Source organism: Nelusetta ayraudi, unplaced genomic scaffold, assembly GCF_046127955.1.
Source record: "Nelusetta ayraudi isolate G7.1 ecotype Tasmania unplaced genomic scaffold, CSIRO-AGI_Nayr_v1 ptg000042l, whole genome shotgun sequence".
Lineage (NCBI taxonomy): Eukaryota > Metazoa > Chordata > Actinopteri > Tetraodontiformes > Monacanthidae > Nelusetta > Nelusetta ayraudi.
In genome coordinates this window covers 13,025,590-13,039,059 of record NW_027466092.1, presented here as the reverse complement: position 1 = coordinate 13,039,059, position 13,470 = coordinate 13,025,590, and the positions used below count along the sequence as shown (strand labels likewise).

The 13,470-nt window shown below is 41.0% G+C and overlaps 2 protein-coding genes across 5 annotated transcripts; one reads left to right on the top strand and one right to left on the bottom strand.

Annotated features, from left to right (window-relative positions):
* Window positions 1-225: 225 nt before the first annotated feature.
* Window positions 226-6,199, bottom strand: LOC142893733 (alanyl-tRNA editing protein Aarsd1-like). Its single transcript, XM_076034586.1, has 17 exons — window positions 6,046-6,199; window positions 5,795-5,908; window positions 5,528-5,594; window positions 5,337-5,435; window positions 5,174-5,263; window positions 4,938-5,000; window positions 3,291-3,419; window positions 2,990-3,149; window positions 2,837-2,894; window positions 2,603-2,759; window positions 2,155-2,271; window positions 1,934-2,064; window positions 1,786-1,852; window positions 1,564-1,655; window positions 858-912; window positions 681-775; window positions 226-595 (listed from the first exon to the last, which is right to left on the bottom strand). Exons 1-17 carry the CDS (start codon window positions 6,078-6,080, stop codon window positions 457-459), a joined length of 1,668 nt encoding a protein of 555 aa, XP_075890701.1. The 5' UTR covers window positions 6,081-6,199; the 3' UTR covers window positions 226-456.
* Window positions 3,295-13,070, top strand: kat7b (K(lysine) acetyltransferase 7b). Of its 4 annotated transcripts, XM_076034583.1 has the most exons (15): window positions 3,367-3,411; window positions 3,893-3,985; window positions 8,265-8,418; window positions 8,508-8,756; window positions 8,864-8,946; window positions 9,086-9,169; window positions 9,346-9,444; window positions 9,569-9,679; window positions 9,809-10,000; window positions 10,134-10,223; window positions 10,339-10,479; window positions 10,571-10,664; window positions 11,076-11,222; window positions 11,315-11,421; window positions 12,000-13,070. In XM_076034583.1, exons 3-15 carry the CDS (start codon window positions 8,274-8,276, stop codon window positions 12,099-12,101), a joined length of 1,644 nt encoding a protein of 547 aa, XP_075890698.1. In that variant the 5' UTR covers window positions 3,367-3,411; window positions 3,893-3,985; window positions 8,265-8,273; the 3' UTR covers window positions 12,102-13,070. The 4 variants fall into 4 exon arrangements, with proteins under 4 accessions (XP_075890699.1, XP_075890698.1, XP_075890697.1 ...); XM_076034584.1 differs by lacking the exon at window positions 3,893-3,985 and having other exon boundaries at window positions 3,295-3,411; XM_076034582.1 differs by lacking the exons at window positions 3,367-3,411; window positions 3,893-3,985 and adding an exon at window positions 7,148-7,335 and having other exon boundaries at window positions 8,268-8,418.
* The last annotated feature ends 400 nt before the right edge of the window (window positions 13,071-13,470 follow it).

Sequence of the window (13,470 nt, the reverse complement as noted above, 5' to 3'; positions counted from 1 at the left end):
GGTATCCACTTTTATTTCGATGATTAGGATCAATGGAAATCAAGTTCAAACTTAACAGTATTTAACTTATGGCTCTGTGGCTTGGTGATTAATGCCGCTATGAATGTGCAGTATCCGTCCAGCTTTCCATTTTGTGTTACCACTGCAGTAGGACTGTTTTCATGTTTGCTACCTCCAAAAATGTAAGCAGCATTTCTGTTCATTTAAAAGACAGATCAAAGGTCCTTGAGACGAGCACATGATGCAGAATTTATATAGAAATATAAACTTACTGATACAATTCAGTGTGCATAAAAAGTACACCGATAACTTCAGAACAGCTACCAGCAGTGACACTTGAAACTCAGACACGTTATGCAAAGGTCTCCATTATATATATCTGACACTGATTTATGTTTTTTTGTCAGCTTAAATTTAGAAATAATCAAAATATAGCTAAATCTTAAAGTTGTGGCTTTATTCCTCTGTGGATGTGAGAGACTTGCAGTGCTGCTGCAGCAGGGTCTCCACTTCCGCCCTTCGTGCCAGGCTGTTGGCTTTGCCTTGGAACCGGCCGTTTTTTCCAGCCCCCTTCCCCTGCAGAATCTCCAGCACCCTAAAGACCAGAACATACAGTACTCAGAGCTGGGACGTATTTCAGATGCAATATGTGATGATCAGAGACAGGCCCTGGCTCTTACTGTGGTCCCAGCTCGGCCACCAGTTCACTGGGTCCGGCCAGAACAAACAGACAAGCTCCTTTCTCCTCCCCGACAGTCAGAAAAACCAAAGTTTCCTTCAGTGGCACAAAAACAATAGAGCCGTGAAATATTCACCTCACTAACAACAGGAAGTGGGCGGTTAGATCAAAATCTTACCTGAGTGTTTAATTCATTGAGTATGATATTCATGAAATCGTTGTCGCCTTCATTTCTGGAAAAAAAAATAAATGGACAAACAAACAAAATTTGATTAATATGTATATTCTGGAGGGATTTCCCCAATTAGACCATTTTGTGTAATTTTCATTTTGATATTTTGATATTCAGATTGTAGTTAGGCCATGTAAACAGTGCAGCTGGAAAATTGAGGTTTGATAGTAATTTTGTGGCACAGTAATTACATTTCCAGTTGCACTGGACCACTCCCTCCCAACTCTCTCAAGCTTTTGCTTGGTAAGCGATAACAGTGGTTTGCTTCTCATGCATAGTTGCAATAGAAATGGCTCGCATATTAATATAACAGTTCCAACAGCGGTACACAACAGGAGCAACATGACAGCGGTTCTGCAGGAGACCAAGAGAAAAGGACCAATATTGGTCGGTACAAACAGTGTTGCTATTGTTGTCATTGGAATATTCATGCATGCAAAGGGTATTGACAGAGCAACGCTCTACTTAATTAAACACAGTGCCAGTTATAATTACAACACATTAACAATCAGGTCAATTTTTAAGAGCATGTTTCTTTTCAACTTTTACTTGGAGCAAGTGACGACTTCTGGGTCTGCAGTACATTTTGAATGATCATCACCATTGAAGATGTGATACATTGGTGAAACTGATTGGGGGGGGAGCATCTTACTTGTGCAAACTGAAGAAGTTGCTGCCCTGGGAGTTGCTCTTGAAGTTCTGGGTGACGAGCACAGCCATGTCCCGCAGCAGACTCAGGTTGGTCTGTGGAGAGACAAATCAACTTTAACAGCCCTGACAAAGATCTTTGTGACTCAATGCTGCCCTCCTGTGGTGAGCAGAGTGAGTTGGGCAGAGTTCTTTGACAGAGAAACAGTAGACGATGTCTCTCCACCTTATGAATCATCTTTGCAGATTTCTGCAGCTTGTCGACCGCCTCCACATGACCTTCGGGTCCAGTTCTGGTGAATGGGAAAGCTGGTCAACTTTGTGAATGAGCAACCTCTCACTGGCAATATACATGGACTGGAGTTTAAACCTACTTCAGCAGAGCCACCAGTGACCGATCCTTGTTGAAGCATTTCTCTGCGTACTTTAAAACTCTGTTTCCAACCAAAAAGATGAGGTTGGTCTTGTTTTTCTTTCCCTTTTCTGTTCCCATCAGCTTAATCACCTAAAATCAAGCCCGCCACAAATCACCCAATGAGCAATTAACCATTACTTACGGTGGTTCCATTTCTTTAAATTTCATTTTTTTTTAAACCTGTAATTGGCTGAGGTTGGACACATGGGTTCCACAGCACATGTTGGCATCAACACCCTCTATGTCGATGATCCGGATTGGCCCAGCAGCATCTTCCGGCAGCCCTCGACTCCTCATCTGGTGCAAACACAGACACACCTAAGTGATGGAACATCCACACCTAATCAATCCCTTTTTTGTAAATGTAATACTAAAAGCTCCCCTGTCTGAACTGTACAACTGCTCTGTGATCAGGAAGGCCATTATAATCACAGAGAACACAGAGATGTGTCTTGATGGAATATGTGAATGTGTTTGTGAGCCCTGTCAAAGAAGAATTTCTGTCACCATCTGGGACAGACAAAATATTCTATTCTAAAGAACAAAACATTTAGAAAGCATGTTGAAAATCTTGGCTAAGCATAATTTACTCATACATATACTAATAATACTTATATACTGTGAACACCTTTTCTATTTCAGGATCATCTATGGAGAGTAGCTGAACATTGACGGCCAAATGTTCCCTGATCTTGTCATTCACAGCTTCTTCCAGGGCTCGGACTTGCTCAGGCTTCATGGAGGGAGTGTCCAGTTCAATGTTGCTTCTCTGACGCCCCATTTCCCTAAAACATGATTAAAAATAAGTAAGACCACAGCGTTTTTGGCTCCAGAGATCATTTACTGAAGATTGGTGATGTACCATGATGTGGTCTTGTATCCAAACATTGTTTCAGCCAAGGCTGAGATCAAATGTTGACCTACAAATAGCAGGAAGACAACAACCATTGCATAGAAGAAGTGAGAAACATAATGGCAACCACGTGTTGATGGCCTTACTCAGATTACGTCTCACCTGAATGTTGCTGCGTGTTGTCGAACCTCCTCTCCCAGTCCACCTTCAGGTGCACTTCCTGGCCCTCCTCCAGAGGTGACATAACAAAGTGTAAGGCCTCAGCCCCCTGTCGAACTACTCTCAACACCGGTACATCTCCAATGAGGCCATGGTCATCTGGCTGCAGAAAGAAATGAACAAAATGTACCCTCATTTAAAAAAAACAAACAACAAAAACGTTATAATGCAATCTACATCACCGTGGGATCATTTATTGTAAAGTTAAATATACACCTGCGATTAATGAAGTGGGTCGCCTTACCTGACCACCTCCCTCAGGAAACAAGATCGTGTCCTGAAGCTTTATATTGAAGCCTTTCAGTGTTTCCTTCTTCCCATTGACTTCCTGTTTGAGTTCAGCCGGGCAGCAGGACACCACAGAGGTAACAAACTGAAAGAGGGAACGCATGCTTTGATTTTCTGTGTAGTGGATATGACATTCCCTCACTGGCGCGGATTAAGTCCAAACCAAACTCATGGCTTCATTTGCACTATGAGAGACCACTGCGGTCTCTTTCAAGATTGTGATGGCTGCGAAGACGGGCGTCAAAGCACAAGTGTATATCACATGCAATGCTCTTACATGAAGGATAGCATGATTGTAACTGAAAACAAAATGTAGAGCAGTAATTAAAAAAAATTACGCAACACGTTCATTGTCATGCAATACAACTTCATGCAATAAAACCAGTGAGCCAAGGCGACTCACACTTGTTCAACCGATAGCCGAGTTTGCTAACGAGCTCAGCTAACGTGTTTATAGCAGCCATGCTACTCGGTTCCGCTATAAAAAAAAAACTATGTGAAATATTCCTCCAACTGTGAAGCAGGTCGAATTGGCTTTGTACCTCTTTCAAAAAACAGTCCCGTTGACACAGAAAAGCCATATTGGAGTGTTTGAATCTGGACGAAATACTCAACGTTGTAAACACACGAAGAGGTGACAGCATCAACTAAGTACGGCTACCAACATGGACCAAACTTGGTTTTACTGCTTTGATTCTGTTCGAAACTCTTATCATGAGTTTTTGAACGACAGATTGTTGTAATAATACTAATGTGCATTGCTACGAAAAGGTCAAACCTGAAAACTCTACTTTCTATCTTTTTATTTCCTTTATTTCAGACCAAAGGATCCATATCACAGTAAACTACAATAGACAAAATAAAAAGCTCTGTTACAATATAGTGTAAATATGTCGTATCTGTATCCATGATGGAATAGTTTGTAGTTGCATGAACAATTGAATCTTCTCATAATCAGCTTTCCTAGTTTGCTTGACTTCTATGTAAAATATGGAAAAGGTATTCGATGAAAATGAAGTTTTCCAAAAATCTAATTTACTTTTGTGTTTCATTTGGCCCCGCCTCCCCAAATTAGTTAATTAACAGGGTCAGGCCTGAACAGCTGTCATTTTTCTGTTGCGTTTAATTTTGTTGTTTTCTTGTATGCATACATGAAATGAAATGAAAGCAATCATGGAAAATTAAACGTATTTATTAACATCAATGACAAAGTCAGTCAGTATTCAGTGACAATTACATTACAATAAATAATTCCATAGAAAACACCTCACTTGCACCCTAGTTTAGACAATATCAAATCATCTCAGGTAATCAAAAGTTCTGCATGGTGGTGACTGTATTTCAAGTACCATAACAGAAGACATGGTCTCAGTCAGACTGTGGAGGGAAGAGGAAAAGAGAGTAATCATAGTGTGCCATTACTGAAGATAATGGGTACATATCAGCAAATGTTGTAGTATTGCAATTTAGTGGATAATACATTCTTGCTGACTAAGTAAAGCTTTGGAATTATTTTACACAGATAAATGTAATAATTTATAATTTTTTTATACAGAATAAAATCACTTCAATAACCCCACTACCTTACAGAAAAGACACTTACATCACTGAGGTCTCCCATATCTGGTGCTGCTCCTTTATTACTGCTCGCCATTTCTTGAATCATCTGAAGGAGGGAAGATTAACATGCTAATGCACACTAGTAGACACTAATAAATCTGAGGTCTAAAAAAAGATGTATTATTTTCCAAAAATATTCAAAGCCATAGTGGAAAAACAACCCAAAAGCATGAAATCTGTGACGCTAGTTGGTGTAATTATAGTACTCTGTATACTCACATCCACATATCTGTCATACTGTTCCTTTCCTTCATCCTCTTCATGCTCCCAGTCCCTCCAGTTATCAAAGTCTACAGCAATCCAACTGGCCTACAAATAGGAGAACATACACAAATTAGCACAAATTGCTGATCATTTTAAACATGCAAATGTTACAACATACCTTAGCTTCATCCTTTTGGAGGCGAGGCCAGGCAAAGTCAGGCTTCACCTTTCTCAGTAAGACGTTGATGGTGCGATCATAGACTCTTTCCCTGGAGTCCTAGAATTGCAGTTGCAATAGAAGTCATCAAATTCTATTTGTTCTGTTAAATGTATCGGGAACCAGATGGGAGGGTGGAACTGGATGCTTACATGAATTTGAATTTTGTCAAAGAAGTGCAGCTCATTGTAGAACACGTCATCCTCGCTGTTTTTGCAGCTGTCGTAAAGAGAAGACGGAGTTTAACAAAGAGGACATGAATGTACAATATACAGCAATCCCCAAACATGTACTGCTGAGATTGTCGTAACACTTTGTCACACAGTGAATCTAATCATCTCATGTAATGAGAAAAAAAAGAGAATAACAGAAATGAACATTAAATTAGCAGAAAAACGAATTATTTTGTTCAAGCTTACCATAGGATCATTTTGTCTGGCTGGATATCAACCCGGACGTCTTTGGGTCTTTGAACCACAAAGTTGACTGTCACATATTTCTTTCTGTCATACCACAGTGCGTGTGCTGGCTGGCTGTTGAAACACACACAGTTTAGATACTGTAATTGAGTCCAAGTAATAATTATTTGTACTCTTGTTGTTTTAACAAATTAATCTTTACCTGAATTATTATTATTATTTTCTGTAAAAGCATCTTGTTGATCCCTTACCTTTCCTCCGGCCTTACAATTTTTGGCTTGTTCATTCTGTTCCTTGGGCAAAAGTGAAACAAAATCTGCTTCTTAAGGTCTTTAACCAGCAGTGAGTAAAACACATGTGGTCTGTTGGTTCAGGCTGTGTGCTCTACTACCAGGCCTGGCAGCTAGCTATGTATAGACTGCAACAGCTGGTATCAGCTGTAGTGACACTCACCACCCCCCTGCTGGTGTCGTGCCTTAAAGTGATCAACTGCAGAAAATGGTCTGCGGGAGCGAGCACATACTTTTAGAGCATGTATGGAAACTTTGGCAATGCTTCAACAAACAAAACCTATAACACACATCTACCAATGTTAAACTAAAACCATACCCAAGACATTAATAACTTTGCATCATAGTTTCATATTTTCGTTCAAAACCATCAATACTCTGGCATTCAAAGCTATTTCAGCTCAGAGTTGTTGCCTGTGTGCACGACCTTGAAGGCAGTCACTTTGGCGACAGATCACTTTCTGCCATAACACCCGTCTTTCCCAGTGAGTCAATGGAACTTTCTAGAAAACAGATGTACACTATTGGTACCTGTCCCTCCCCCTGACTTAAGGGTGACATCCTAGGAGAGGAGAAGAAATAAAACAGGCACTTCCACAAGAAAGGCCAATCATGTGCACAAACTGTTTTTGTGCACAAGTTTTGTGAATTTGGAATACTTAAAAAGGTGATTAAAGTTTTTCTGTAACTGCATGATGTGTGTCTCGCTTAACGGCAAAATATACAGACATTATCAAATTCCAAATATTGGTAGGTTTCAGTGCGTGCTGAAACTATCCATTTTTTCTGGAAGCTGTAAAGGCAGAGCTTCAAATAGTCTGTTTTGTTGGTAAAGTCTTAATATAGTGATATAGTAAGGCTGCTCCACTGGAATATAGCCAAAAATGTAAAGACTTGAAAATAAATACAACGTGGAACCTTTTTAAATGTTGGCAAAAGATTTGCCAATGTACCTGGAAGAAAACGAAAAAAACAAAACAACAACAACAACAAAAAAAACCAAAACGGTTGCAACACCGCCCCCTGTTGGTTGGGGGACCTCGCGCCATCGAGTTCTCACCGGAAATGCAATTCTCCGCCTTGTCTGTGCGGGGAATGTAGCGCGAGAGATCCCCTCAACGCCGTGGGCGCACGGACTTCTCACTGGATTAAAAAGAAATAACAATTAGGTTCCATCGTCCCGTATCTTCTGTTTGCAAGAGCTCGGTAACTGTGGCCATCATCAGATCGAAAATGCCTCGGCGAAGACAGGTATGCCCGCGATTTAGCAGGGTTGTGTTAGCTCGGTTAGCACCTATGTCTTTCTTTCCGTGCTCAACTATGCTGCCGGTTTATCGCGTCATAACATACTGGTAGTTGCTTTATATGCTAATATATTAAATATTTCAAAGCTATTAATTCGATACTTTGTCGTGTTTGTCATATAGTTGCTTCTGTCCACATCTCCAGCTGCGTTTTGACAGTTTACATACTTAAGCCTGGTGGGCGGTATGTAGCATCTAAGCTAAAGAAAAATATCTAACTTTAACCTCTGATAATATGTTTTTGGAAATATACTGAGTTTAATACATGCATGCCGAATTTCCTCTAGCACTACAAACATTGAATTACGAAGATAATATATAAACTGACACAAACCTTTTACATTGTTCCTAAGCATTTTGTTGTGACCACCTTATTTCCATAATGTAGTTTGGAACGTTAGGCTATTAGCCGTTTGCCATGTCAAGCTAACCATAATAAAAGGGTTCATGTTGTACAAGGCAGGCTGACCTCAGCAGCAGACCGAGCAAACGCTTTATATTGTTACCGCGTTTAGTATCTGGTACTGATAAAATATAACAAAGCCCAGAAACATGGGATAGATTCATTATTTGATCGGCTAACGGCAAATGCTGCTAAAAGCTGTCAGCTGACTGTGGTCTTATCTCAAATAATGGTTTTAATGAAAAGATGCTGAATAGCCCACTTGAATACTGTTTACCTTAATCAGGATTCACGAAACCTAACCACAGTCAGCTCCGTAATCGTGCCATTGACTGTGGATTTTTTTTTTTTTTTTGTATGTTTGTTTAACATTTTTTTTTGTCATGTATTCTAACCTGGACATCAGTGAGACTGGCTGTGATGTGGGAAAATTTCACAAATTTCCCTAAATATTTATCATCTTTTTCCATTAGCAGAGACAAATGCCTGGGAGTGGTTCCGATGGAACAGAAGACTCTGACTCTTCTGCTGAGAGAGAACAGACCAACAGCTCAGAAAGTGACGGCAACATTCCTAAGAGGCAGCGGCTGACCAGAGCGTCCACTCGCCTCAGCCAGAGTTCACAAGGTCAGTACAGACAGCATGTCAATTGAAAGATTTGACCTTGTCCCTGATTTAAACAATTAAACCCACACAGTGCTTCCATTTCTTGATAGATACTCCAGAGATAAAGCGTGCCGCTGACCACGATGAATCCCCACCACTGACCCCCACGGGCAATGCTCCCTCCTCTGAATCAGAATTAGACATTTCCAGCCCTAATGCATCGCATGATGAAAGCCAGGCCAAAGATCAGGCCACAGGGGACCTGGAGAAGGATCTCTCTCATCGACCCAAGCGCAGGCGCTGTCACGAGACGTATAACTTCAACATGAAATGCCCTACACCAGGGTGCAATTCACTCGGTATGACCTTCAAATAGATATAAAATCATCCCCACTTTCAAATGTTTTTGCCAATTTAGTGGATATCCAATAACCTCAAGCACTGCTGTAACCTGCATTTTGGACAGGACACATCACAGGGAAGCATGAACGCCACTTCGCTGTGTCCGGGTGCCCTCTGTACCACAATCTCTCTGCTGATGAATGCAAGGTGAGTTCTCAAACACAACTCCCAGTCATCCTAGACTGCCTTGCACTTTGATTCTCTCCTTTATGTCACAATTACATTTACAAGTTTCTAGCTCTGTGGGCATTGAAGTTTTATTCTGTTCTTAATGTCTGATTTTTAGGTCAAAGCTATCAGCCGTGACAAACAAGAGGAGGAGCTAAAGGTGCAGGAAGACAGCAACTCACGACACGCAACTCGTCATCAGGTAAATCCTCACTCGTACCCACCTACAATCATGTGACACAAGTTTAACTTTTTAACTTTGAAACTGGAATCAGATAACCCGAATGTTGATACTCCCACAGCATTCTTAAATGATACACTAGTATTTCTTGTGTAGTTGTGAAACTTGAAGTTAAGTGTGTCGATTTCAATTTGCAGACACCGACGTCAAAACAGAGCAAATACAAGGAGCAGGTTGCAGAGATGAGGAAGGGGCGCAACTCTGGCCTACAGAAGGAGCAGAAAGAGAAGCACATGGTACATCGCCTTGGCTCGCTGACACGCAGTCGTCTAAGTGCTGCCAGATGCAAACCACTAGTCTGTCTCCGCACTTGGTTACGCGATGCCTTATTGCGTTCTTCCGTTTCAATTTGCATTGCAGGAGCATAGGCAGACGTATGGCAACACAAGAGAGCCTCTGTTGGACAACATCACCAGTGATTATGACCTGGAGCTCTTCAGGAAAGCACAGGCTCGCGCATCTGAAGATCTGGTAAGCGGCTGTTTGAAATCTGGCCGCGTGTCCGAGCAGCATTCTTCAGCACATTGTCAGGTTCCAGGAAGCTCTTATTTTCAGTCGGATAATGGGAGTGCTGACATGTGAATTGTGTCCCTCCTGCAGGAGAAGCTGCGCATTCAGGGTCAGATAACCGAGGGCAGCAACATGATTAAGACAATTCTGTTTGGCCGCTATGAGCTGGACACCTGGTACCACTCTCCTTATCCTGAGGAATACGCACGCCTGGGCCGACTTTACGTCTGCGAGTTCTGCCTCAAGTACATGAAGAGCCAGACTATTCTCCGGAGACACATGGTGAGTGATAGTGGGATGTAGAAGCCAACGAGGTTCAATAAATAAACACTGCAGGCTTGAGAACTGCTCATGTGTGTTTATGATCTTTTTCTTACACAAATCATTGATCATTGGCTGTTTTTGGCTTTGACAGGCAAAGTGTGTGTGGAAGCATCCTCCAGGAGATGAGGTGTACAGAAAAGGAGCTATATCTGTTTTTGAGGTTGACGGCAAAAAGAATAAGGTCAGATTTGAATATACTTTTAAATTATTATTTTTTTTTTAACTTTTTTCTTTTTAGTCTTTGCAGTTTATACACGAAGAGATTTTTTTTTTTTATATAAGCCTTTTTTCTGCAGATTTACTGCCAGAACCTGTGTTTACTTGCCAAACTTTTCCTGGACCACAAAACACTGTACTACGACGTGGAGCCTTTTCTCTTCTATGTCATGACTGAAGCCGACAACACCGGCTGCCATTTAGTCGGGTACTTTTCCAAGGTAGGTGGGAAACAATATTTGAATTTATTTGTGCACGTGTGTGTGACGATTCCATGCGGTTAACCCAGCTTTGTCCTCTATTTTAATTCAGGAGAAGAATTCGTTCCTCAACTACAACGTCTCCTGTATCTTGACAATGCCACAGTACATGAGACAGGGCTTTGGCAAGATGTTAATTGACTTCAGTAAGTATAATTATCCCAGATGTGTCATTGGCAATCGGTCTGTATTAACTTTAAGGCCAGGTGCGAGCTCAGATACAACTTTACTATATTAACAACACTGATACTGGCTAAGCCACTGGTTGAATCTTTTGTTAGACCATATTGCTCCTTTCCAATTTGGATGTATTTCCAGCCTGCTTAAAAAAAAACCCACTACTTAAATAATACGGTACAATAAATACTACTAATTAATCCAGACAAACGCATTTAAAGGTCCCATATTTTCTGGGTAAGTTTTGAAGGTCTTTACTTCTCTGCAGAATGTCTGTGAGATGTCTCTGACAAAGTGAAGGAGTCATATATCTGATGTTTGTAAAACCATGTTCAGTATTTTTGTCAACACCTGCAATCACTGAGCTTTTGTTTTCTCAGGCTATCTTCTATCCAAAGTGGAGGAAAAAGTGGGCTCACCAGAGCGCCCCCTGTCTGACTTGGGCCTCATCAGCTACCGTAGCTACTGGAAGGAAGTGTTACTGAGATACATGTACAACTTTCAAGGGAAGGAGATCTCCATCAAAGGTAAGTGAGACTCGGAGAGAATTGTTTATCTTAAAACGTGAGAAGATAAAACAAAACTAACCCTGTGTGTCATGATCCTGCCTGGTGCACAGAGATCAGCCAGGAAACGGCTGTCAACCCGGTGGACATTGTGAGCACCCTGCAGTCTCTGCAGATGCTCAAGTACTGGAAGGGGAAGCACTTGGTGTTGAAGCGACAGGTAGGATGCCTGTGCAATTCTCCTTCTCCTTCTTTTCTCTCCTTTTGATGTCATTGTCTCTCGAGATCATTTTCACAAATGTAAATTACGCATCTTACGTTCTGCGGAATTGACTTGATCAATAAAATCTGCCTCTAGTCTGCGATGAACTTCCCAGAAACAGGAAACTCCAGTTGTTGTTGCTGCTGCTAGCAAAAAAACTGTTTAGAGACCAGTCCTGTGTGATGTCACAAAGGGCAGTTATACGCTACTGATACATCTACCAAGTGTTTGGCGCACCGTCATGGCCACCTACCTCTGTTTGTTCCCCTTTCATGTGGAAGGTCCAACAAAGTGACATTTTACCAGGAGGTTAAATCTCATTGTATTTGCTGGAGGCTGTAAACAGAGAGTTAAAGATTTTCTCAAGAGTTCCTTTGATGATCACCAGTGTGAGGTTGTGCAAAGGAGTTCTGGACAACACAATATCTGACAATGGGCTTAATATGAGGTCTTTAACTTATAACTCAAACAACCGCTTCAACTACAACAAAATTGAGAAACTTTTCCAACTGTTGTGTTGTTTCTCATCCTTGCAGGACTTGATCGATGAATGGAAAGCGAAGGAGATTAAACGAGGAAACAGCAACAAAACCATTGACCCCACCTCTCTGAAATGGACCCCTCCCAAGGGGACATGAGCGCCACAAACCTCAGGCTACTCAATGAACTTCATCCTCACCAGCCACAAGTAGCCTTGACCTACAAACTGTCAATTAAGACCAGTGATCAGCCTGACATTTTTTTTATCTTCTCCCAGATTTTCTTTTTTTAATTTTTTTATTTTACATAATTTCCTCCCTTGAAGGCAACATGAAAATCTGTCAGACGTTACAGGATCTGGTTTGTCCCATTTGTCTAAAAAAAAAAACCAACAACCAAAAAACCAAACACCAATAACTTCTATAAACCTTTGAATGTTACATGATTTTATGTCCCAAGTGGTGGATAATATGAATGTTTTGCGATCCGTACGCAAAAAGAAGAAGAACGAAAACATTTGGCAGCATTTATAGATTTTTATTTCATTTGCAAGTTGTACATTTTGGATGCGTCATTTTTTCTTTTTTTTCAACTTAATTTTGTGTTGGTTGATGCTAAAATCACACATGCATCACAAGCATGAATTGAAAACCATAAGCTGGGTGTATTTGAGGAGAGATGTGTGGTTTCTCTGTCTTTGGTTGATGTAAAATTGTATAGATCTTGATTCTAAATTCCGTTGCTCCATCAATACAGGATTTGGATCCATTCCTCCGATGAACCTAGAAAATAATTTCAGATCTTTTTATCGTGTTGAGATCACAAAAACGTGGGAAGAAAAAAAAAAGCCACTGCTAAAGTGCACACGGACATAAAGCAACCTCAGGTTTTTCTACTGGCTCGGCCGTACCTTGATTCTGTGGTTTCTCCAAAACTTCGATGGGACTGCTTGTTGCATATGGATTTATTCTGTTGAATGATTCTGGAAAAAACAGGAGACCTTTGAAACTAGAGACATTTTACCGGGATTGTCCTCGCTTTGTACTTTTAGTCCTAGTCGTTAAATGTGTCATCGCAATTTGATATTTTTTAAAATCAATAAAACTGCCTTGGTGTTTGTAAAAAGCTGCTAACGTCCTGTTTTCTTGAGGTTTTGGAGCTCACCGCTGCTGGAAAGGCTTCTTCCCATCAGGCCCACAAACGTCTCACCCTTGTTTCCTGCAAACATGAGCTCACATTCACCGTGGTCACAGTGTAATTATGGTCTTTCGTAATGGGAAAATTGTATTATGTAAGCATTCAGCAGCTGACTAGAAGTTGCTGTAGGTTGTGAATGCATAGTTTGACTCCAGAGGAGTTGACTACTTACGTCTGTTCACTTGGAAGGGCTTTTTTAAACCTGAGAGGGCAACATAATCTGTAAATATTAGTTCATATTTTCTTTGTCACAAATGAGCTTTTCCGTACCTGAACGTTTTCCCATGAGCCCATAGAAGCGAAGGGCTTTGGCTCTTTTCATTAGATTTA

Coding starts and splice junctions, on each gene's coding strand:
- LOC142893733 (XM_076034586.1), bottom strand. CDS start 6,080: ATGAACAAGCCAAAAATTGTAAGGCCGGAGGAAAG. Junction 5,264..5,336: donor TCCAAAAGGATGAAGCTAAG/GTATGTTGTAAC, acceptor TCCTATTTGTAG/GCCAGTTGGATTGCTGTAGA. Junction 2,065..2,154: donor CCAACCTCAGCCAATTACAG/GTTTAAAAAAAA, acceptor GCTTGATTTTAG/GTGATTAAGCTGATGGGAAC.
- kat7b (XM_076034581.1), top strand. Junction 8,757..8,863: donor ACCAGGGTGCAATTCACTCG/GTATGACCTTCA, acceptor CATTTTGGACAG/GACACATCACAGGGAAGCAT. Junction 9,445..9,568: donor AGCAGAAAGAGAAGCACATG/GTACATCGCCTT, acceptor TTTGCATTGCAG/GAGCATAGGCAGACGTATGG.